General features: G+C 44.7%; 1 protein-coding gene across 1 annotated transcript in view; it reads right to left on the bottom strand.

Moving 5' to 3' along the window:
• LOC112225025 (dynein axonemal heavy chain 5-like) overlaps positions 1-25,514 on the bottom strand; it is a 58,767-nt gene that overhangs the window by 9,709 nt on the left and 23,544 nt on the right. The window contains exons 31-57 of the mRNA XM_042304398.1: positions 24,959-25,137; positions 24,465-24,652; positions 24,006-24,200; positions 23,465-23,599; positions 22,943-23,050; positions 17,630-17,783; positions 17,368-17,514; positions 16,331-16,572; positions 15,412-15,588; positions 14,838-15,042; positions 12,798-12,940; positions 10,289-10,423; positions 9,909-10,031; positions 9,527-9,740; positions 8,964-9,187; positions 8,296-8,494; positions 7,699-7,871; positions 7,087-7,217; positions 6,560-6,713; positions 6,153-6,420; positions 5,775-6,006; positions 4,582-4,696; positions 2,417-2,593; positions 1,139-1,342; positions 724-903; positions 431-568; positions 210-345 (exon numbers count right to left, since the gene is read on the bottom strand). Coding sequence (XP_042160332.1) covers positions 210-345; positions 431-568; positions 724-903; positions 1,139-1,342; positions 2,417-2,593; positions 4,582-4,696; positions 5,775-6,006; positions 6,153-6,420; positions 6,560-6,713; positions 7,087-7,217; positions 7,699-7,871; positions 8,296-8,494; positions 8,964-9,187; positions 9,527-9,740; positions 9,909-10,031; positions 10,289-10,423; positions 12,798-12,940; positions 14,838-15,042; positions 15,412-15,588; positions 16,331-16,572; positions 17,368-17,514; positions 17,630-17,783; positions 22,943-23,050; positions 23,465-23,599; positions 24,006-24,200; positions 24,465-24,652; positions 24,959-25,137 — 4,676 coding nt within the window. The remainder of the gene's footprint in view (positions 1-209; positions 346-430; positions 569-723; positions 904-1,138; positions 1,343-2,416; positions 2,594-4,581; positions 4,697-5,774; positions 6,007-6,152; positions 6,421-6,559; positions 6,714-7,086; positions 7,218-7,698; positions 7,872-8,295; positions 8,495-8,963; positions 9,188-9,526; positions 9,741-9,908; positions 10,032-10,288; positions 10,424-12,797; positions 12,941-14,837; positions 15,043-15,411; positions 15,589-16,330; positions 16,573-17,367; positions 17,515-17,629; positions 17,784-22,942; positions 23,051-23,464; positions 23,600-24,005; positions 24,201-24,464; positions 24,653-24,958; positions 25,138-25,514) is intronic.

Raw genomic sequence — 25,514 nt, 5'->3', positions numbered from 1 at the left:
TTCACGCCTCCATCCTACTGTATAGCATAACTACAGATAAAATACTAATACGCATTGAAAAATATGGTACAGAAGCAACCGGAGCATCTCCCCCAAAAAATAAGATGTTGAGAATTCTAGGCAATGGACAATAGGTCATACGAAGCTTTTGTGAAAGTTAGCCCTGTTATTTTAAAAAAGGCGGAGAAAAAAGGGTTGAATGAACCCACCTACAAGGCGCTTGGTCTGGGCGGCAAACCCTTTGCTCTGCTCTGTCCAGCGCTCCTTCTCTCCAGCCAGACCACTGATGAGGCTAGAGGCCGTCTGCATCTTGTGTCTGCAGCGTTCAGCATCCTCCAACAGAGTCTGAGAGAGAGAGGCAGAGAGAGAGAGAGAATATATTTGTATTTATTTTTTAATCTAAGGCATTGAGATAAGAGGTGTTCAGTACCTGTTTCTCCATCATGGCCTTCTCATACTCTGCTTGGACCACATCCAGCTCTGCCTGCTTGTCATCCAGCTCTGCCTGGGCCGCCTGCAGGTCTATGTTGGCTATGGCCAGCCGGTTCTGCTGCACTGCCAGGTTAGCCTAAGAGGTAAGTACAGTATCAAATATTAACTGGACACTCGGGGACAACAAAATGTACTGGAAAGAAGAAATCAATTAGCAAGTTTGTGGTACACATGTCAAAGGTTATCAGAGAGGCGGGTGGTGTTACACAACACCACCTGGGTTAGGCCCACCTTTAACGGGAGCACCTCCTTGTTGATGGAGAAGAAGGAGGCCATGGCTTTGGTCCAGGAGGCCAGACCAGCCACGTTTCCACACACACGCTTGGCCGTCTCCAGGGTGTAGTCTGGCATGTCGAAGTAGGGCAGCAGTAGCTCCACCATCTCCTCATTGATACTGTCTTTGGGGAATTGCTGTTAGAGAGAGACAACAGAGCCGGAGATCTCAAAGCAAGCTGCCATTGCATCACCACTGAAGTTGATTTCCTGGTCATATGTGCCTGTAGTGCAGTGTCTATAGTGTAGTGTGTTACTGTAGAAATGCACAGTGTAGTAATATTACAGGATGCAGACATTGTACCTGCACACTGTACTACTTTATTTGCTTATCTAAGTAATATTACTTAGATGTTGGCCATCTGTTTCCTACCTGCAGACTGCCCAGGAAGTTCCCAGCAGTCATGAGTTTGAGGGACTCCTGCCAGGAGGGCATGGTGCAGTTCTTCTCCGGGTCGATCTTCACCGTGTTCACCCTCCTCTGGAACAGCAGCAGAACACAGTCCATGATCCTCATGATGAGGTGGGGAGGCCGACCCAGGGTCCGCACCGTGGCAATGTCCGACGGCTTGATGGTCTGATGAATACATGAGGAAGGAATACAACTACATGAGTAACTGAGGGAGCGTTCATTAAATCTTTTTTTGTTGTATTTTAAAAAAGAAATTGTACCCCTTTTTCTCCCCAATTTCGTGGTTTCCAATTGTTTTAGTAGCTACTATCTTGTCTCATCGCTACAACTCCCGTACAGGCTCGGGAGAGACGAAGGTTGAAAGTCATGCGTCCTCCGATACACAACCCAACCAAGCCTCACTGCTTCTTAACACAGCGCCATCCAACCCGGAAGCCAGCCGCACCAATGTGTCGGAGGAAACACCGTGCACCTGGCAACCTTGGTTAGCGCGCACTGCGCTCGGCCCGCCACTACAGTCGCTGGTGCGCGATGAGACAAGGATTTCCCTACCGGCCAAACCCTCCCTAAACCGGACGATGCTAGGCCAATTGTGCATCGCCCCACGGACCTCCCGGTCGCGGCCGGTTACGACAGAGCCTGGGCGCGAACCTAGAGTCTCTGGTAGCACATGTCACCCGGGAGGCCCTCATTAAATATTTTCACCGGAGAGAACTACCACATTGAGCCGGGGCAGGCAATCATTTCAGCTCGAGGGCCACGTCAGGATTTCAAAATTCAGCAGAGGGCAATTTGCGGCATAGAAAAGGACAGTTATTTTAAAACATATAGGTCCATTATATTTTTTTTACATACTTTCTATATAGTTTGACATTCAAGAGTGGCCTGGAGTGTTTTTTAACCCAAGATAATCATAAAACATGTTTTTACTCCAACCTCCCCTGGGCCACTAAGAATAGGCTCGTATGTTGCCCACCCCTGATGTTGAAGGACAAGACTTGGGTCAAATACATTTGTCAAAACTGATTCCGTTATTTTGGGGTACAATGGAACCAATGGAATTGTCTCAAAAGTGTAAACTCCAGCTTAACCAAATGCATCCATGGCCAGAGAGGGACACACTAAACACAATTGGAAATGTGAACTTGAAGCCATGCCTGGGTCTGATGCTTCTCAGAAGAACCCCCTTGTCACCCTCTCACACCCCCCAGGCCCCTCCCATCCCCCCTCCCAGCATACCTGTAGTGCACCCTCAGCCTCCTCCAGGGCTGGCTTGGCAGCCTCCAGCTTCTCCTCAGCGAAGGCCTTGTCAGCAGAGATGCTGTCCACTATGGCTTGAGCTTTATCCTTGACCTTCTGGACCTCCACCTTGACCTTCTCTGCTGCTTGGGCCTTCACTGTCACCACCTTCAACACCTAATACACAGCAAACCACCACCACCAGAGAGACAGGAAGTGAGGAGCGTCTTTCGCATAAAGCAAAAGTTAATATGCAATATGAAGAGTGTTGTTTTATGACCTGAAATAAAATACAAATATATTTTTTAATAATTTCTCTCAAATTTTGAGCACAAATTTGTTTAAATCTATGTTAGTGAACATTTCTCCTTTGCCAAGTTAATCCATCCACCTGACATGTGTGGCATCTCAAGAAGCTGATTAAACAGAATGATCAAACAGGTGCACCTTGTGCGGGGGACAATAAAAGGCTCTACTTTCCGGCTACCCAGACAAAGCACTAAATAAACTTCAGTTAGTGCTAAATACGGCTGCTAGAATCCTGACTAGAACCCCAAAATTTGATCATATTACTCCATTGCTAGCCTCCCTACACTGGCTTCCTGTTAAGGCAAGGGCTGATTTCAAGGTTTTACTGCTAACCTACAAAGCATTACATGGGCTTGCTTCTACCTATTTTTCCGGTTTGGTCCTGCCGTACATACCTACACGTACGCTACGACCACAAGACGCATGTCTTCTAATTGTCCCTATAATTTCTAAGCAAACAGCTGGAGGCAGGGCTTTCTCCTATAGAGCTCCATTTTTATGGAATGGTCTGCATACCCATGTGAGAGACGCAGACTCGGTCTCAACCTTTAAGTCTTTATTGAAGACTCATCTCTTCAGTAGGTCCTATTATTGAGTGTAGTCTGGCCCAGGAGTGTGAAGGTGAACGGAAAGGCACTGGAGCAACGAACCACCCTTGCTGACTCTGCCTGGCCGGTTCCCCTCTCTCCACTGGGATTCTCTGCCTCTAACTCTATTACAGGGGCTGAGTCACTGGCTTACTGGTGCTCTTCCATGCCGTCCCTAGGAGGGGTGCGTCACTTGAGTGAGTTGAGTCACTGACGTGGTCTTCCTGTCTGGGTTGGCGCCCCTTAATCGGGTTGTGCCGTGGCGGAGATCTTTGTGGGCTATAATCGGCCTTGTCTCAGGATGGTAAGTTGGTGGTTGAAGATATCCCTCTAGTGGTGTGTGGGCTGTGCTTTGGCAAAGTGGGTGGGGTTATATCCTGCCTGTTTGGCCCTGTCCGGGGGTATCATCGGATGGGGCCATGGAGATACTCTCAATGATCGGCTATGAAAAGCCAACTGACATTTACTCCTGAGGTGCTGACCTGTTGCACCGTCGACAACTACTGTGATTATTATTATTTGACCATGCTGGTCATTTATGAACATTTGAACATCTTGGCCATGTTCTGTTATAATCTCCACCCTGCACAGCCAGAAGAGGACTGGCCACCCCTCATAGCCTGGTTCCTCTCTAGGTTTCTTCCTAGGTTTTGGCCTTTCTAGGGAGTTTTTCCTAGCAAAGGGTTTCTGTACAGCACTTTGAGATATCAGCTGATGTAAGAAGGGCAAAATAAATACATTTAATTTGATTTTAAAATGTGCAGTTTTGTCATACAACACAATGCCACCAATGTCTCAAGTTTTGAGGGCGTGTCCAACTGGCATGCTGACTGCAGGAATGTCCACCAGAGCTGTTGCCAGAGAATTGAATGTTAATTACGCTACATAAGCTGCCTTTTAGATAATTAGTCAGTACGTCCAACCAGCTTCACAATCTTAACCACACCAGCCCAGGACCTCCACATCCAGCTTCTTCACCTGCAGGATGTCTAAGGGGGTGGGATGGGAGTGTTGTCTGTAATAAAGCCCTTTTGCTGGGAAAAACTGATTTGGCTGGGTCTGGCTCCCAGTGGGTGGGCCTGGCGACCAATGTCCTCCAAATTGACTAATTTCCTTATATGAACTGTAACTTAGTAAAACCTTTGAATATTGCGTATACATTTTTGTTCAGTGTATGTACACTTCAAAGTTCTGGTATTGGTATTTGGTAAGTCTGTTGCTGGGAAACAAGAGATAGAGGAGTAGCATACACCAAACATACACACACACCATGTCTGCCTTCTCGTTGGCGATTTGCAGCTCCTTCTCTTTGACCTCCAGCTCGTTGCTGAGTAATGCTACAGACACAGAGGCCTCCTTCAGCTTCTGAAGACCTGTGTTCATTCTGATGAATGAACGGGAATGGGATCAGCAATCATTGTATTATACAAGTATACCAGGTAAGTTCGGTCTAATGTTTCTTGAACACATGTTAATGAGTAAAAGAATGACTAAAAGGCAGAATAGTAAGAGAGTGATATTACACAGTGTACACCATATATTGGCATATAGAATACTATATAATACTAGTATTATATTAAATCATGTGATAGACACACAGCATTACGATAGATAAATGCTGTGAAAAACATCTACAATTTCTTTCGACCATGGTGTACTGTGAAGCCGCATGTTCCACATAGGAACGAAGAGCATTAAGAGAGTAAGGAAGTACCGTAATTTCCGGGACTATAAGCCGCTACTTTTTCCCCACGCTTTGAACCTCGCAGTTTATACAATGACACGGCTAATTTATGGATTTTTCCCGCTTTCACAAGATTCATGCCGCCAAAAAACTGAGCACCGTCACATAATGTGACGTAAATTGAGCGCGCTCAAACTTCCCATCATTCTGATTACGGTAGTCATTTTGTCACCCTCATCATGGCAAAGACACGGAGAAATGCATATGATGCAGCTTTCAAGTTGAAGGCGATCGATCTGGCTGTTGGAAAAGGAAATAGAGCTGCTGACAGCGTGGAGCATTGTCAAACAATCCACTATCATCAACGGGTTTCGAAAGGCTGGACTGCTGCGTGTTGAAGAGGGCAGCGATCCAACATCGGATGAAGCAATTCTGAGGCTATTCAACGCCGACACCGAAGGAGATGACTTCAGTGGTTTCAGTGCACAGGAGGAGGAAGATAGTGACCAATGACTTTCTTGGTAGGCTACTGTTTATTGCTATTTTTAATTTTTTTACAAGCTGTGTTTCGTTTAAAAGCCTATTTATTTTTGTTACAAGCCGTGTTTCGTTTAAAGGCTGTGTAAAGTTCATTTGTTTCAATTTACCGGTAGGCACCTGCGGCTTATAGACACGTGCGGCTTATTTATGTACAAAATACATATTTTTAAAAAATTCAGTGGGTGTGGTTTATATTCAGGTGCGCTTAATAGTCCAGAAATTACGGTACTGTAATTACCTGTGTGCCAGCGTCTGCACCTCGGAGTACTTCTCCTTATAGATGGTCTTGTATCCCTGGATGAAGGAGAGGTAGGACTTGGGAGTGACGTGCGTGGCGCGGCGGTACCTCTGGAAGTAATCTACACACTTCTCTGCCACGCCGTCCTGGAAGGAGCCCATACACTGCACCACCTCCCCCTTCACCAAGGTCGAACAGTCGATGTCATAGGTGGACAGGAAGTGCTCTGACACTGGAGAGTAAACAGATTAATAGTGATTTGCTTCAATCTCCAAAGTGTGCAGTATACATTTATACTGTATGTGCGCATACAGAAACGAAAACACATGCTTACCCACAAATGTACACCAGCGGACACACAAATACACACACACACACCTGCGATCAGAGCATCTTTGGGCCAGCGGCTGAACCAGTCCATGGTGCAGCCGGAGATGAGGGCAGGGAACTTCAGGGCTCTGTTCCGGAACTTTTCCCCAACAGGAGAGAAGCAGAGAACCACGTGTAGGTTCTGTCTGACCCTGCTCATAAAGTAGTCATGGAGAATGTCATTGGTCGGTGGTCGCCGAGGAAACTCTCTTTTCATGACTGGTATGAGGTCACTGAACATCTCGTCAATTTCGTCTCGAGCAAACAAGTTCGACACCTGAGAAATCAGCACAATATATAACAACAGTTATCCGAGTTCTAATGGAGTGCGATATTTGTTTCTCAAACACAGATTGACACAACTTCTTGAAAATGCTCTTATGTTTTACGTGTGTTCATGTGATCAATGTGCTGACCTCTCCTGATGATAACACATTATTCATGTACTCCAGGAAAGACTCGTCCTTGATCTCGTTATCAGTGAAGATGAAGCTGATGCCTTTTCCCTGCTGGCCTGCTGTCCTGTACAGACCCTTCAGATCCTCCATCAGGTTAGCAGTGTTGTACGAACTGAGGACAGAACACAGGGATGTTACAGGTCATAGCGAAGGTGTGAAAATACATATTTTTCACAATGATATTTCCTCCACTCCTCCAATGCGTTTCGAGAAGGAGGCGAGGATAGGGGACGTGAGGAATCGAGGAAAGACAAATTGGCAGAGAGTTACTGTGCACTTGCAGTAATGCAAGCAAAGCTACCATCTAGGGGAGGACAACAGAACTGCATGACCACATTCAATACATTATAAACGCCTGTTACAGTTACAAAGGGACTGCATGAGACCGTGTGTCTGTTCCAATAACCTTCCTAGCAAACTACTTAGTATGAAGTAGGAAGTATGTAGTAGTATGCTAGTAAAGACATTGGAGGGTGTGTCTGTACCGTGTTAGTGTGATCTGAAAGGTCTTGTATCCGGCGATGAAGGAAGCCAGTTTAGTCAGGCTCTGCTTGCCTGATCCCCCCACTCCTACTAGAAGGGCATTCCCTCTGGGGGTGCGGATGATCCTGGAGATCTAAAGACAGACATGGGGCGGCAGGGTAGCCTAGTGGTTAGAGCGTTGGACTAGTACCCGGAAGGTTGCAAGTTCAAATCCCCGAGCTGACAAGGTACAAATCTGTCGTTCTGCCCCTGCACAGGCAGTTAACCTACTGTTCCTAGGCCATCATTGAAAATAAGAATTTGTTCTTAACTGACTTGCCTAGTTAAATTTGAAAAAAGATAGACAGAGGGAGAGAATCCTTCCTTTTCTGTTCTTATATCAAGAGATTTGATGCGTACACTGATTGGTGACTGACTTTAAGATAGCTAAGCCTTTGAAACGCTTCCAATGTGAACGTTTAGTAATACTTTTTATGAAGACCCTCTTTGTAATGTGATATAAACATGTGTTTAATACCTTATGATCTATACACAATGCACTATAATGCATGACAAAGGTGGTAATAATTGCTCATAAACACCAATAGGTGAACATAATGACAGTTTCCCTCTACCTTGACAAGGTGTATCATAGCATCTCTGAAGAACACCATGTCCATGCCAGCTCCTCTGATGCTCTCGTTGTACTGGCCAAGGAACATGTTGAGCCTGTCCATCAGGCTCTCAAGCGACTCGATGGGCTCGTACACCTTGGGCATCTCAAAGTCTGTATCCTCTGGCTCCTCACCTGGTGGAAAAAATGGGAGTCATAGTCAATGCCAGATTATTCATTCAAATGATCCAACTCTCTGCTAATGTAGCACGCAGCTAGTTTTTCTTGGTTTGGCAATATTGAAGCACTTTGAATTTAAATAAAACATTTATTTTCTATTTATTATTGTATATACTCATGGAATATCATTATAATATAATTACTGTATTTATTCACATAACCTGCAATTCAGCTTTAAACTGCAGTGTCTACAACATAATAGTACAGCTAAACACACCATCTTAGAATGTACTGTTTGAATCCTTAGTACAAGGTAGAAAAATACAGCACATATTTAATATAGACAATATGGGTTCAGAAACTGTAAATGCAGGATCATGGGATAGATACAGTGTATGTATGTGAAGGGGCTATACAGTATCTGGTGCTCTGGCTATACCTGTAGCTTCAGGAGCATCCCTTAGGAAGTCAACAAAGTAGCCGTCTACTCCGAAGTCGACCACAGCCCTCTCTTCCTCTCCTAGCTCCACCTCTACTAGCTTGGCCATGGCCCTGTCGAACCAGGCTACATCTTCTGGCATGGTGAACCGGTCCGCGATCACACGCTTACACTCATGCTTCCACAGCTGAAGCAACACCTACAGCATACAGGGTCCAAATAAAACAAACTTTATCTCATGGAAATGTTAACTCTACGTTCACAGAACGACTGCTGATTAAATGTCTAGAATCTTACTGTAACTTAGGACAGAAGTTCATTCAGACCTTTGGATCCAGTGAGAAACCTTTTGATATGTATTCCTTTAGTTGTATTGGATTGACTGATTGATTTTTTTTTATGTTAATGTATTTCAAGAGGAAATTCAGTCACACTTTATTTGAATAGTCCGGATAGTCCATCTGTGGAGCATGTCATTCTGTCAACAATCAGCAGCTGCTTGCTAAGGTTATAGTAAGGGTTAGGTTTAGAATAAGGGTTAGGGTGAGGGTTAAGTTCAGGGTTAGTTGATAGTTGAAATAGTACTGATAGTCTGTAGCGCATCTACAGATGGACTATCCAAATAAAGTGTCACCGCAAATTCTCTTTAGAAGTTTTAATGGACTCACAGTAAGAGAGTTGACCAACTCAGCGGTTGGGTTGAGCATGCCCTGCCAGACTCTGGACAAGTCTCTGAGGTTGAAGATGTAGTGGAACTTGGCCGGAGTGGGCAGCATCTTGACCTTGGTCATTTGCCACAGCCGACGGGTCAGCGGCACCAGCTTGGCCACAGTTCCACGCACCTCTTCTGTGAAGCCTCGCCAGGCACAGTAGTGCCCTGTCCCAATGACTCCTGGTCAGGGAAATAAATGAGGTGAGGGGAAAAGGGGTTGATGACATGAAGGTGGGCGAAGCATTGAGGTAAATAAGTTAAATAAAATAGTGTTTTTATTGAGAGATATATAATGGTGTAATTATATATGTATATATAGATATCTAATAGAGTCAAAATTCAAACAAGCCCAGTGTCAATGGATGAGAAGTAGTATTGGTAACTCAAATTACAGGGTATTCATACAATTTCTTTTTTAAATATGCTAGAGGGGGAGAGGGAAACCCACACTGATCAAGAAGATAAACCATAGTCTCCACACAGATGCAATTCCAGAGTTTTTAAAGGAGCCAAACCCACCAAATATCTTGTCGATGGATGTGTTGGAGGGCAGGGTGCAGTTGAAGATGGAGAACTGCCTCTTCAGTCTCTGGGGGATGTCGTTGCGACCTCCCCCTGGGTGGATCATCGCTGCCAGGAACTGGATGTCCACTATATTGGTGAACTCCCCCGGCTTCTCCAGATTGAAAAACCCGCTCTGTTCCATCAGCTGGCGGACTATCTCATTGGTGACCTAAAACGGGGTGAGTCAAATTAGGAAATTAGGTAAAAAGGCAGAATAAGCTGTACACTATTGGATTGCAATTTCATATGGTAAGGTTTCCCAGGCTAACAAATGGGAAAATTTTAATTTTTGGGCTTTCGCCATGGTGATTTAACGAGTGCTGAGTATGAGTCCGACCTGATCTCCCCATTCGTTGATGACTGGCATGTTGATGTCGTCCACAAAGACGGACATCTTCTTCCCTGCAGGAGGGCCGTAGGTGGTGCCCACCCGCTTGTCCACAAAGCTTTCCACAGTCCGCTGGAAAGAAAGAAAGATTGGGTTGAGTGTTTCATCTTTACAGACAGTGAATTAAAGGAACAAAACACACATTTGAAGTAATGTTACTGTAAATAAATGTTGCATAGACCTGAAGTAGTCAGATAAACTTTCTGACAAGTTACTGGAAAACCTTTTCATTCATTCACAACTGATCTTAGACAGTCCTACCCATCTAAAAGTAGAAAAGTTAGAGTAAAGAGCAGGAAGTGTGTGGTGTTGTTTTGGAGGTGTAATACCTGGAACATGAGTGAAGTTGTGGCGGAGGAGAAGTTGAGACTCTTGGCCATGTGAGTTTCGGGGTCGTACTTTGACATGTATCCCTTGATGATGACGGTCTTGGCTGTGCCTTGCTCTCCGATCAACAACACAGCCTGCGACAAAACGAGGAAGGGATTACTCTTGAGGATCTGACCAAGATCACATGGCTAGGGGGTCATTTATCCTCCACATACAAGCCAAATTAACAATACGTGTACACTCAGAACAAGATTGCTGATATAGGATCATTTTAGATTAAATAAATTCGGAAAGTATTCAGACCCCTTCACTTGTTCCACATTTTGTTACATTACAGTCTTATTCTAAAATGGACCCAATACCCCATTTACCCCATTTTTGTGCAAATGTATTAAAAATTAAAAATGAAATATTAAATTTACATAAGTAATTCAGACTCTTTACTCAGTACTTTGTTGAAGCACCTTTGGCAGCGATTACAGTCTTGAGTCTTCTTGGGTATGACGCTACAAGCTTGGCACATCTGTATTTGGGGAGTTCCTCCCATTCTTCTCCACGAATCCTCTCAAGCTCGATCCTGACTGGTCTCCCAGTCCCTGCCGGTGAAAAACATCCCAACAGCATGATGCTGCAAGCACCATGCATCACCATAGAGATGGTGCCAGAGGTCAATCTTGGTTTCATCAGACCAGAAAATCTTGTTTCTCATGTTCTGAGAGTCCTTTAGATGCCTTTTGGCAAACTCCAAGCGGGCTGTCATGTGCCTTTTACTGAAGAGTGGCTTCCGTCTGTCCACTCTACCATGGTGGAGTGCTGCAGAGATGGTTGTCCTTCTGGAAGATTCTCCCATCTCCACAGAGGAACTCTGGAGCTCTGTCAGTGACCATCGGGTTCTTGGTCACCTCCCTGACCAAGGGCCTTCTCCCCTGATTCCTCAGTTTGGCCGGGTGGCCAGCTCTAGGAAGCTCTTTTCCATTTAAGAATGATGGAAGCCACTGTGTTCTTGGGGACCTTCAATGCTGTAGCCATTTTTGGTACCCTTCCCCAGACCTGTGCCTTGACACAATCCTGTCTCTGAGCTCTACGGACAATTCCTTCGACCTCATGGCTTGGTTTTTGCAGGACCTTATATAAACAGATGTTTGCCTTTCCAAATCATGTCCAATCAATTTAATTTACCACAGGTGGACTCCAATCAACTTGTAGAAAAATCTCAAGGATGATAAATGGAAACAAGATGCACTTGAGCTCAATTTTGAGTCTCATAGCAAAAGGTCTGAATACTTATGTAAATAAGGTATTTCTGTTTTATTGTTTTAATACGTTGGTAAAAAAATTCTAAAAACCTCTTCGCTTTGTCATTATGGGGTATTGTGTGTAGATTGATGAGGAAAACAATAAATGTAATACATTTTAGAATAAGGCTGTAAAGTAACAAAATGTGGAAAAAGGTAAGGGGTCTGAATACTTTCTGAATGCACTGTATATACACTACATTACCAAAAGTATGTGGACACCTGCTCATTGAACATTTCATTCCAAAACCATTGGCATTAATATGGAGTTGGTCCCCCTTTGCTGCTATAACAGCCTCCACTCTTCTGGGAAGGCTTTCCACTAGATGTTGGAACATTCGATGGGGTTGGGGTCAGGACTCCATGTAGCCCAGTCAATGCACGAGGGCATTGTCATGCTGAAACAGGAAAGAGCCTTCCCCAAACTTTTGCCACAAAGTTGGAAGCACAGAATTGTCTAGAATGTCATTGCATGCTGTAGCGTTTTCCCTTCACTGGAACTAAGGGGCTGAGACCGAACCATGAAAAACAGCCTCAGACCATAATTCCTCCTCCACCAAACTTTACAGTTGGCACTATGCATTCGGGCCAAACCCGGATTACTGTCCGTCCACTGGCGGCGAGCTTTACACCACTCCAGCCGACGCTTGTCTTGTGTTCGGCTGCTCGGCCTTGGAATACCATTTCATGAAGTTCCCGACAAACAGTTATTGTGCTGACATTGCTTCCAGAGGCAGTTTGGAACTCGGTAGCGAGTGTTGCAACAGAGGACAGACGATCTTTACGAGCTACACACTTCAGCACGCGGCGGTCCGGTTCTGTGAGCTTGTGGGGCCTACCACTTTGTGGCTGAGCCGTTGTTGCTCCATGACGTTTCCACTTCACAATAACAGCACTTACAGTTGACCGGGGCAAAAATTGACGAACTGACTTGTTGGAAAGGTGGCATGCTATGGCGGTGCCACGTTGAAGTGTCACTGAGCTCTGCCGTAAGGCCATTTTACTACCAATATTTGTCTATGGAGATTTCATAGATGTGTGCTCAATTTTATACATCTGTCAACAATGGGTGTGGCTGAAATAGCCACTAATTTGAAGGGGTGTCCACATACTTTTTTATATATAGTGTACAAAGGGGACTTGATCCTAGATCAGCACTACTACTCTGAGTCCCTTTGTGAATATGGACACCCACCTTAATATGGACACCCACCTTGCCCTGTTTGGCGATGGTCTGGATGAGGAAGTCAGTGCGGACATTGTCCACGTTGGGGACCAGGATGGATCCGTACTCTGGGGTGATGTCTGATGGGTAGATGTACTCCTCTACCCGTGTGTTCCAGTGGACCCACTGACCTGCACATACAAGAATAAGTCATTGAAAAACAAATAATACGAGCATCGTGAACACCATCCACGATGTCTTCAGATGGAATTTTCACCATCCATGATGTTTTCAGATGGAATTTTCACCATCCACGATGTCCTCAGATGGAAATACTTTAGTTCAGTTGTAAAGAATGACTGTCAAATAGATAAATTACCCTTATTCTGTTCAAAAAGGACAACATTTTTCTGATGATAATACCCACCGGAGGGTGAACATATCATGAAAGACTGGTAGCAAGCAGGACTAAGGTAACACCAACATCAGCTGTGCAGGTGAATTTAACGCATATTGATGGTTTAATGAGAGATCTGATGGGAATATTTATAATTGAGCAAGAGCACTGTGAAAGACCAATATGATCTTATGATCTACACTGAACAAAAACAAACACAACATGCAACAATTTCAAAGATTTTCCTGAGTTGCAGTTCATATAAGGAAATCAGTCATTTGAAATAGATTAATTAACTAATCTATGGATTTCACATGACTGGGAATACAGATATACATATGTTGGTGACAGATATCTTAATAGAAAAGGGAGGGGTGTGGATCAGAAAACCAGTCCGTATCTGGTGTGAGCAGATGCGGCGCGACATCTCATTCGCATAGTGTCGATCAGGCTGTCGATTGTGGCCTGTGGAATGTTGTCCCACTCGTTTTCAATGGCTGTGCAAAGTTGCTGGATATTGGCAGGAACTGGAACACGCTGTTGTACACATTGATCCAGAGCATCCCAAACATGCTCAATGGTTGACATTGTGAGTATGCAGGCCATGGAAGAACTGGGACATTTTCCCTTTCAAGGAATTGTGTACAGATCCTTGCGACATGGGGCCGTGCATTATCATGCTGAAACATGAGGTGATGGCAGCGGATGAATGGCATGACAATGGGCCTCAGGATCTCGTCACAGTATCTCTGTGGATTCAAATTGTCATTGATAAAATGCAATTGTGTTCATTGTCCGTAGCTTATGCCTGTCCATACTATAAGCCCACCGCCACAATGGGGCACTCTGTTCACAACGTTGACATCAGCAAACCGCTCGCCCACACGACGCCATACACGCTGTCTGCCATCTGCCCGGTACAGTTGAAACCGAGATTCATCAGTGAAGAGCACACTTCTCCAGCATACCAGTGGCCACCGAAGGTGAGCATTTGAAGTCGGTTACGACGCCGAACTTCAGTCATATCAAGACCCTGGTGAGGACGGCGAGCACGCAGATGAGCTTCCCTGAGACAATTACTGACAGTTTGTGCAGAAATTCTTCATCAGCTGTCCGAGTGGCTGGTCTCAGACGATCCCGTAGGTGAAGAAGCCGGATGAGGAGGTCCTGGGCTGATGTGGTTACACGTGGTATGCGGTTGCGAGGCCGGTTGGACGTACTGCCAAATTCTCGAAAACGACATTATGGTACAGTATGATATGAACATTAAATTCTCTGGCAACAGCTCTGAAATTCCTGCAGTCATCATGCCAATTCCACGCTCCCTCAAAACTTGAGACATCGGTGGCATTGTGTTGTGTGATAAAACTGTACATTTTAGAGTGGCCTTTTATTGTCCACAGCACAAGGTGCACCTGTGTAAGGATCATGCTGTTAAATCATCTTCTTGATATGCCACACCTGTCAGGTGGATGGATTATCTTGGCAAAGGAGAAATGCTCCCTAACAGACATGTAAACTTAAGCTTTTTGTGCATATGGAACATTTTTGGGATCTTTTATTTCAGCTCATGAAACACTTTACATGTTGTGTTAATTTTTTTGTTCACTGTGTCTTCCATAACAGTAAAAAGAGGACTGAGTGTGTGTTGTGAGTTTTTGGAGTCTGTCTACTGAACATGAACCCCTCACCGCCTGTAGTGATGTGGTAGTCGAACATGGTGTCCTCGCTGTCTGATGGTATATCTGGGAGGTCCAGATGGATGTTGTCGTTGCCACGGAGCCAGCTCTCCATCTTCCTCCTGTCTTCCAGCTCCAGTAAAGCTCCGATGCTCCACATGAGAGCAAACACATAGAGACGCTCCACATGCTGCCTCGACACCTCCCCACACTGCTCCTGGAACACAGTCACTATCAACACAACATACTGTACCAAAGCCCCTCTACATCATTAGATCTACTATATTTCCTACTTGGTACTCAAATTAATCAGTCACCTACAGTAAAGGGAAATGGAAATCCACCCTCACATAGATGCAGAGTCCAGAGAGTTACAGTCCAACAGTAATTGAAAAGAGTGCTTACGGAAACACAATGACAGGATTAATTAAATCAGTTAGGCATTAGAACATTCCAATTTGTCTCTATGAGGAATGTGGGGCAATTCACTCCAACAGTATTCATAGAGCTCAGTGATGTACGGATATTATCCCCCTTCTGCAGGGTTTTTAATATGGTTGGAATATGGAGGTTTCCGGGTGTCTACCTTGGCGGGGATGAGGCCCTGCAGTATGTTGATGCTCTGCATGATGACGAAGGCCTCCAGCATGTCGATCTTGTACTCCAGACAGCGAACAGTGAACCGGTAGAGCTCTGGGAAGGAAGAGGAAAACAGCTCTCTCAGCACCTCTCCCTCCTGACAGGAACGCTTCTTCAGCCAGCCCTGCATGGGGACAAACACACATGTATATATGTAGACAAAGATACACACATAACAAATACACACACACACACACACAGACAAAAACATACACAAATACACACACACACAGACAAACATACACAAATATACACACACACAGACAAAGATACACACACAGACAAAGATACACACACAGACAAAGATACACACATACACAAATACACACACACACACACAGACAAATATACACAAATACACACACACACAGACAAAAACATACACAAATACACACACACACAGACAAACATACACAAATATACACACACACAGACAAAGATACACACACAGACAAAGATACACACACAGACAAAGATACACACACAGACAAAGATACACACACAAACAAAGATACACACACAGACAAAGATACACACATACACAAATATACACACAGACAAAGATACACACATACACAAATATACACACAGACAAAGATACACACATACACAAATATACACACACAGACAAAGATACACACATATACACACCGACAAGGATACACATATACACAAATATATACACACAGACAAAGATACACACATACACAAATATACACACAGACAAAGATACACACATACACACACACAGACAAAGATACACACATAGACAAAGATGCACACACACAAGCATGCACGGATGTACGCACACACACACACACATTTTTATCCACTGATAAAGAGTGAGCGAAGGTTCCTGTGCCCACCTCCAGAATGGGGCTCCAGTCGAGCACAGAAGAGCTCATGAACACCATTCCGTTACGAGACACGGTGGCAGGCGAGGCGTTGTCGATGTTGTGGGGCTCAAACACGATCTTGCAGTTGGGGGCCATGGGGATCCTGTCTCCATTGGCCAGGGTCAGAGTCCTGTTGTCATCCAGTACAGAGTTGAGGTTCTCTATCCAGATAGCATCTACTGGTCCATCTAGTACTATCCAGATGTGCTCCCCTGCAGAGGAGAGAGACATTAGAACCAGTCTGCTTATTAAACTAATCAAAATCAACTATGGAGGTCAGAGAAAAGGTATTAGAACATCACTTTTAGTAAAACTATAGGGAAATGATAAGGAAATGAATAGAAGATATGAGAATATTGAAAAACATGGAAATGGTCTGCCCCTTTGTTCTACATGAATTTCATAGAGACTATATGGTATGCACTGTATGTGAGTTCATGCTCTAACATGTCTAATTGAGTAAACTTGCATGTGTTGTCTCTACCTTCTTGCCATTTGTGCTGTTGTCTACGCCGAATAATGTTTGTACCATGTTTTGTGCTGCTACCATGTTGTGCTGCAGGGATGTTGTGTTGGTATCATGCTGTTGTCATGTTGTGTTGCTACCATGCTATGTTGTTGTCTTAGGTCTCTTTATGTAGTGGTGTCTCTCTTGTCATGATGTGTGTTTTCTCATATATATATATATATATTTTTTTTACATCCCAGCCCCTGTCCCGCAGGAGGCCCTTTGCCTTTTGGTAGGCCGTCATTGTAAATAAGAATTTCTTCTTAACCGACTTGCCTAGTTAAATAAAAAAATACATGTGTAAAGCAAGGACCATTTAAGTCCAGGGAATTTCTTTCAAGTTTTAATGTCACATGCACAAGCACAGTGAAATGCCTTTCTCGCAAACTCAAAACCCAACAATGCAATAATAATCAATAACAATGTATTACTCACAATAACAAGGCAGAACAAAAACACACAAGATCTAAAAATATGAAATAAGAGGTGTCCGCCTCACCTTTCTTGGCTCTCAGGGTCTTCCTCCACAGGGTAGAGAAGATGCCGTCAGTCCAGTCATTGGTAGCTACATCTAGACGGCCAAACATCTGAGGGGCAGTGATCGCTTTGGGGTTCATACGCATCTCTCTGTGTGGCTGACCGCAGTCTGTGGGTGCAAACACACACACATTCACTTAACACAACTTTTAGTTAAGTATGACTGCCATGGGGAAGTAAATAAGGTCAAATAAGTCCAGGGTTTGGATGGGGATGTTTCTCACCTGTCATGGCTCTCATCAGGGTGTGAATGCAGGTGGTTTTTCCTGCTCCGCTGGGCCCCAGGGCCATAACGCCATGGCGGACCCTCTGGGTCTCAAACAGCTGAATCACCTTCAGCTTCCATGGAGGGTGGCTGATCAGACCGGACTCCTCCACCTACAGTATAGAGTACAATGGAAGACAGTGAGGGGAACTCTTCATGTTATGAGACCAGACTCCTCCACCTACAGTGTGGAGAACAATGGAAGACAGTGAGGGGAACTCTTCATGTTATGAGACCAGACTCCTCCACTTACAGGATGGAGAACAATGGAAGACAGTGAGGGGAACTCTTCATGTTATGAGACCAGACTCCTCCACCTACAGGATGGAGAACAATGGAAGACAGTGAGGGGAACTCTTCATGTTATGAGACCAGACTCCTCCACCTACAGGATGGATAACAATGGAAGACAGTGAGGGGAACTCTTCATGTTATGAGACCAGACTCCTCCACTTACAGGATGGAGAACAATGGAAGACAGTGAGGGGAACTCTTCATGTTATGAGACCAGACTCCTCCACCTACAGGATGGAGAACAATGGAAGACAGTGAGGGGAACTCTTCATGTTATGAGACCAGACTCCTCCACCTACAGGATGGAGAACAATGGAAGACAGTGAGGGGAACTCTTCATGTTATGAGACCAGACTCCTCCACCTACAGGATGGAGAACAATGGAAGACAGTGAGGGGAACTCTTCATGTTATGAGACCAGAATCCTCCACCTACAGGATGGAGAACAATGGAGAACAATGAGAACAATGGAAGACAGTGAGGGGAACTCTTCATGTTATGAGACCAGAATCCTCCACCTACAGGATGGAGAACAATGGAAGACAGTGAGGGGAACTCTTCATGTTATGAGACCAGAATCCTCCACCTACAGGATGGAGAACAATGGAAGACAGTGAGGGGAACTCTTCATGTTATGAGACCAGAATCCTCCACCTACAGTATAGAGAACAATGGAAGAGAGTGAGGGGAACTCTTCATGTTAATACAAATAAATCCTTACCTCACATTTAGATCGAAAAAGGTTTTATGCTACTATGGTATTAAGGCTAATACCAAGACAGATTCATCCCTTAAACTCGGTATTATACTGTGGGGGTGGCATGTAGCCTTGCGCGTAAGAGCGTTGGGCCAGTAACCAAAAGTTTGCTGGTTCGAATCCCTGAGGTGATGAGGTAAAAAAACATGTTGATGTGTCCTTGAACAAGGCATTGCTCATGTAATGAGAGCATCTGCTAAATTACTCAAATGTACTGTAGGGAAACGGAGAAGAGATGGGTGGTGAGGAGAGGAGAGAACCAGTGTAAGGAGGAGGGTTATGAGAAACTACATGTAGATAGGCTTCAGAGTCAAAAACATGAGCTGGGTGTGCAAAATTGTTTTGTGTGGAGGTGCTGACTAATGGCAAATGAACCTTTTTAATTTTTTTATTTCACCTTTATTTAACCAGGTAGGCTAGTTGAGAACAAGTTCTCATTTACAACTGCGACCTGGCCAAGATAAAGCATAGCAGTGTGAACAGACAACAACACAGTTACACATGGAGTAAACAATAAAAAAAGTCAATAACACAGTAGAAAAAAAAAAAAAAAAAGGAGTCTATATACATTGTGTACAAAAGGCATGAGGGGGTAGGCGAATAGTTACAATTTAGCAGATTAACACTGGAGTGATAAATGATCAGATGGTCATGTGCAGGTAGAGATACTGGTGTGCAAAAGAGCAGAAAAGTAAACAAATAAAAACAGTATGGGGATGAGGTAGGTAAATTGGGTGGGCTATTTACCGATAGACTATGTACAGCTGCAGTGATCGGTTAGCTGCTCAGATAGCAGATGTTTAAAGTTGGTGAGGGAGATAAGTCTCCAACTTCAGCGATTTTTGCAATTTGTTCCAGTCCCAGGCAGCAGAGAACTGGAAGGAAAGGCGGCCAAATGAGATGTTGGCATTAGGGATGATCAGTGAGATACACCTGCTGGAGCACGTGCTACGGGTGGGTGTTGCCATCGTGACCAGTGAACTGAGATAAGGCGGAGCTTTACCTAGCATGGACTTGTAGATGACCTGGAGCCAGTGGGTCTGGCGACGAATATGTAGCGAGGACCAGCCGACTAGAGCATACAGGTCGCAGTGGTGGGTGGTATAAGGTGCTTTAGTAACAAAACGGATGGCACTTTGATAAACTGCATCCAGTTTGCTGAGTAGAGTATTGGAAGCTATTTTGTAGATGACATCGCCGAAGTCGAGGATCGGTAGGATAGTCAGTTTTACTAGGGTAAGTTTGGCGGCGTGAGTGAAGGAGGCTTTGTTGCGGAATAGAAAGCCGACTCTAGATTTGATTTTAGATTGGAGATGTTTGATATGAGTCTGGAAGGAGAGTTTACAGTCTAGCCAGACACCTAGGTACTTAGATGTCCACATATTCTAGGTCGGAACCATCCAGGGTGGTGATGCTAGTCCGGCGTGCGGGTGCAGGCAGCGAACGGTTGAAAAGCATGCATTTGGTTTTACTAGCGTTTAAGAGCAGTTGGAGGCCACGGAAGGAGTGTTGTATGGCATTGAAGCTCGTTTGGAGGTTAGATAGCACAGTGGCCAAGGAAGGGCCAGAAGTATACAGAATGGTGTCGTCTGCGTAGAGGTGAATCAGGGAATCGCCCGCAGCAAGAGCAACATCATTGATATATACAGAGAAAAGAGTCGGCCCGAGAATTGAACCCTGTGGCACCCCCATAGAGACTGCCAGAGGACCGGACAACATGCCCTCCGATTTGACACACTGAACTCTGTCTGCAAAGTAGTTGGTGATCCAGGCAAGGCAGTCATTAGAAAAATCGAGGCTACTGAGTCTGCCGATAAGAATATGGTGATTGACAGAGTTGAAAGCCTTGGCCAGGTCGATGAAGATGGCTGCACAGTACTGTCTTTTATCAATGGCGGTTATGATATCGTTTAGTACCTTGAGCGTGGCTGAGGTGCACCCGTGACCGGCTCGGAAACCAGATTGCACAGCGGAGAAGGTATGGTGGGATTCGAGATGGTCAGTGATCTGTTTGTTGACTAGGCTTTCGAAGACCTTAGATAGGCAGGGCAGGATGGATATAGGTCTGTAACTGTTTGGGTCCAGGGTGTCTCCCCCTTTGAAGAGGGGGATGACTGCGGAAGCTTTCCAATCCTTGGGGATCTCAGACAATATGAAAGAGAGGTTGAACAGGCTGGTAATAGGGGTTGCGACAATGGCGGCGGATAGTTTCAGAGATAGAGTGTCCAGATTGTCAAGACCAGCTGATTTGTACGGGTCCAGGTTTTGCAGCTCTTTCAGAACATCTGCTATCTGGATTTGGGTAAAGTAGAAGCTAGGGAGGCTTGGGCGAGTGGGGGGGGGGGCGGAGCTGTTGGCCGAGGTTGGAGTAGCCAGGAGGAAGGCATGGCCAGCCATTGAGAAATGCTTGTTGAAGTTTTCGATTATCATGGATTTATCAGTGGTGACCGTGTTACCTAGCCTCAGTGCAGTAGGCAGCTGGGAGGAGGTGCTCTTGTGCTCCATGGACTTTACAGTGTCCCAGAACTTTTTGGAGTTAGAGCTACAGGATGCAGATTTCTGCTTGAAAAAGCTGTCCTTTGCTTTCCTGACTGACTGCGTGTATTGGTTCCTGACTTCCCTGAACAGTTGCATATCGCGGGGACTATTCGATGCTATTGCAGTCCGCTACAGGATGTTTTTGTGCTGGTCGAGGGCAGTCAGGTCTGGAGTGAACCAAGGGCTACATCTGTTCTTAGTTCTGCATTTTTTGAACGGAGCATGCTTTTCTAAGATGAGGAGGAAGTTACTTTTAAAGAATGACCAGGCATCCTCAACTGACGGGATGAGGTCAATATCCTTCCAGGATACCCGGGCCAGGTCGATCAGAAAGGCTTGCTCGCAGAAGTGTTTTAGGGAGCATTTGACAGTGATGAGGGGTGGTCGTTTGACTGCGGGCCCGTAGTGGATACAGGCAAGGAGGCAGTGATCGCTGAGATCCTGATTGAAGACAGCGGAGGTGTATTTGGAGGGCCAGTTGGTCAGGATAACGTCTATGAGGGTGCCCTTGTTTACAGATTTAGGGTTGTACCTGGTGGGTTCCTTGATGATTTGTGTGAGATTGAGGGCATCTAGCTTAGATTGTAGGACTGCCGGGGTGTTAAGCATATCCCAGTTTAGGTCAACTAACAGAACAAACTCTGAAGCTAGATGGGGGCGATCAATTCACAAATGGTGTCCAGGGCACAGCTGGGAGCTGAGGGGGGTCGGTAGCAGGCGGCAACAGTGAGAGACTTATTTCTGGAGAGAGTAATTTTTAAAATTAGTAGTTCGAACTGTTTGGGTATGGACCTGGAAAGTATGATATTACTTTGCAGGCTATCTCTGCAGTAGACTGCAACTCCGCCCCCTTTGGCAGTTCTATCTTGACGGAAAATGTTATAGTTGGGTATGGAAATCTCAGAATTTTTGGTGGCCTTCCTAAGCCAGGATTCAGACACGGCAAGAACATCAGGGTTGGCAGAGTGTGCTAAAGCAGTGAGTAAAACAAACTTAGGGAGGAGGCTTCTGATGTTGACATGCATGAAACCAAGGCTTTTTCGATCACAGAAGTCAACAAATGAGGGTGCCTGGAGGCATGCAGGGCCTGGGTTTACCTCCACATCACCCGTGGAACAAGAGCATTGGGGACAAAGAATAAAAGGAGCAGATTTCTGGGCATGGTAGAATATATTTAGGGCATAATACAGGGGTATGGTGGGGTGCGGGTACAGCGGAGGTAAGCCCAGGCACTGGGTGATGATAAGAGAGGTTGTATCTCTGGACATGCTGGTTGTAAAGGGTGAAGTCACCATATGTGTGGGAGGTGGTACAAAGGAGGTATCAGAGATATGAAGAGTGGAACTAGGGGCTCCATTGTAAACTAAAACAATGATAACTAACCTGAACAACAGTATACAAGGCATATTGACATTTGAGAGAGACATACAGCGAGGCATAAAGTAATCGCAGGTGTTGATTGGGAGAGCTAGCTAAAACAACAGGTGAGACAACAACAGCTAATCAGCTAACACAACAACAGCTACCTTAAACTATCAAAATAAAGAGAGTCGCACACTCCATATATAAACACCCAGTAATTTATTGGGTCAATTATTTTTTATAGTTGATAGACTTCAGAGTAACAGGGAGAATTTTCAAACTTAATGTAAAGGGATTATGTTATATAAAATGTCATCTCACCTGTTTGTCGATAGCTGTCTCCAGCTCTGAGAAGCCTGCTTTATCCAGCTGGATCCCAGGGAAGAGGTCCTCTATCAGGCTGAGGAACAACGGCTCGTCTTCATCTATCTGTCAACACATATAGTATTATGTCAGTGAAGTCAGTATTATGTCACACACATATAGTATTATGTCAGTGAAGTCAGTATTATGTCACACACATATAGTATTATGTCAGTGAAGTCAGTATTATGTCACACACATATAGTATTATGTCAGTGAAGTCCGTATTATGTCACACACATATAGTATTATGTCAGTGAAGTCCGTATTATGTCACACACATATTATATAGTATTATGTCAGTGACGTTAACCACGATGCCACTTCTGTTATGTTGCACCTCACTGAAGATGAAATCATTATTCATGTATTACAGAATATATATGAAAAAAATAACAATCTGTAACACTTAATGCTGCTTAAAAAAATGGCAGTTGATTTCGAGGAGAATGTCCTGTATATTTGAGTGACTGTACTCACCAGCTTGGACAGGTTCATATCTCTGAGAACCCTCATGACGATGGTAGATTCTGTGTCATTGGGGTTTGCTCGTTTCACCGCCCCCAGTATTCGCAGAACTGACAAAATGTTTCGCAGTCCAAAGTCATAATGCACCTTAAAAACAGAGTGAACCCAACATGGACTATATGGAAATCAAACTATGAAACTACACACAGATCATAATCAACACATACATGGACAGTTAAGTTGTTTTTATACTGAACCAAAAATATGAACGCAACATGTAAAGTGTTGGTTCTATGTTTCCTGAGCTGAAATAAAAGATCTCAGAAATTGGTCTCAGACCAAAGAAAAAATGCATTTCTCTCACATTTGTGCACAAATGTGTTTACATCCCTGTTAGTGACCATTTCTCTGTGGCAAGATAATCCATCCACCTGACATGTGGTATGTCAATTCCCTCTAAAGGGATTTGAGACTTTGATAATACACCTTTAAATAACCTTTCACTTAACTTGATTGTTTACTCATATGGAACTACTAAAATGTAGGACCTGACCTGCTTGGAGAGTTGCTCCTCACACAGTTTGTAGAGAGTGAAGAACTTCCTGGCTAGCTCTATGTTGTCTATGAAGCCACAGCTGGCCAGCTTGACCCGGATGATGATCTGACGGTCTGGGACCATCATGGCCACCGAGCGGAAGTTGACCTTCAGGTTCTCTGGAAGCTCCTGACGACCTGCGTAGCCCGGGTTCTGATGGGGGGCAAAAACATTTATTCATCAAATCTATATTTAACCAGGTGAGACTGTTAAGAATAAAAAGCTAAACAAAGTCTATGACTAACATCCTCTAAGTAATAATAAACCTTGTCTGATTTGGACTAGTTTCTGTTCATCTTCTTTGAGACAAGAATTCACTCTTCCTTTCAGAAGTACTTTAAATGAAGCTCTACTTGTCAACATGTTTGTGAAGGGGTTTCTATGGTGAGTAGTTTATAGACGGCTAATAATAATAACCATAGTCAGGAAGATGCCGAATTCGGGATTCATTTCCACGTTGTCTCCGTCGGTGAAGATGAAGTTCTTGCGACGCTCCTTCTTGCAGGTAAGCACGATGGCGATCTGCTGGGCCGCCACGGAGAGCACTGATAGGTCAATACGGTTGAACTCATCAAAACAGCCCCAAGAGCCCGACTGGGCTAGACCTGTCAATCAACACAACATTACACATCACTCTTCACATTGAACTCCTCATTCAAAACAACCCCAAGAGCCTGACCTGCAAATCAGACACACAACATTACACTGTTCATTAGGTTCAGGTTGAGATCATCATTCTCTTCACAGTAATATGAGTGACATTTTATATAGCTTATAATCGCCACAAATCATATACGTTTTGTTTGTACTGGATATCCAACTCCTATGGTCATTGCCATGCAAATGACACAGGAGTTGACAAGAGAGCACAAATGTATTTGGGACCAGGCAATATGAGTAGAAGCTCCTACCTTTAAAGATCCTCCCCAGTCCTCTGAAGTCCATCTGGTCGGAGCAGTTGAAGACCACCACGTACTTCCCCAGGCAGCGGCCCATGTCTTTAGTGGTCTCAGTCTTCCCTGTCCCTGCAGGTCCGGCCGGGGCTCCTCCCATACTCATCCCCAGAGCCTGGGCCAGTGTGATGTAACACCTGGGACAAACACACACCAAGTAAAAGGTACATCCAGGATAATCACCCAAAGATATTCAATGTGATACACCATACACTTGTGGGCACTAAAAAGTTAGGCTGGGCCATGGTACTGGCAGTTAGTCCCTACCTGTCAGTAAGACATGTGAAGATTAGTTAGTCACTACCTGTTAGTCAGAGGGGTGATGACGAGTTAGTCCCTACCTGTCAGTGAGAGGGGTGATGACGAGTTAGTCCCTACCTGTCAGTGAGAGGGGTGATGACGAGTTAGTCCCTACCTGTCAGTCAGAGGGGTGATGACTAGTTAGTCCCTACCTGTCAGTCAGAGGGGTGATGACTAGTTAGTCCCTACCTGTCAGTGAGAGGGGTGATGACGA

This window comes from Oncorhynchus tshawytscha, linkage group LG23 (genome assembly GCF_018296145.1).
Source record: "Oncorhynchus tshawytscha isolate Ot180627B linkage group LG23, Otsh_v2.0, whole genome shotgun sequence".
NCBI lineage: Eukaryota > Metazoa > Chordata > Actinopteri > Salmoniformes > Salmonidae > Oncorhynchus > Oncorhynchus tshawytscha.
This window is presented reverse-complemented; position numbering and strand designations above follow the sequence as displayed.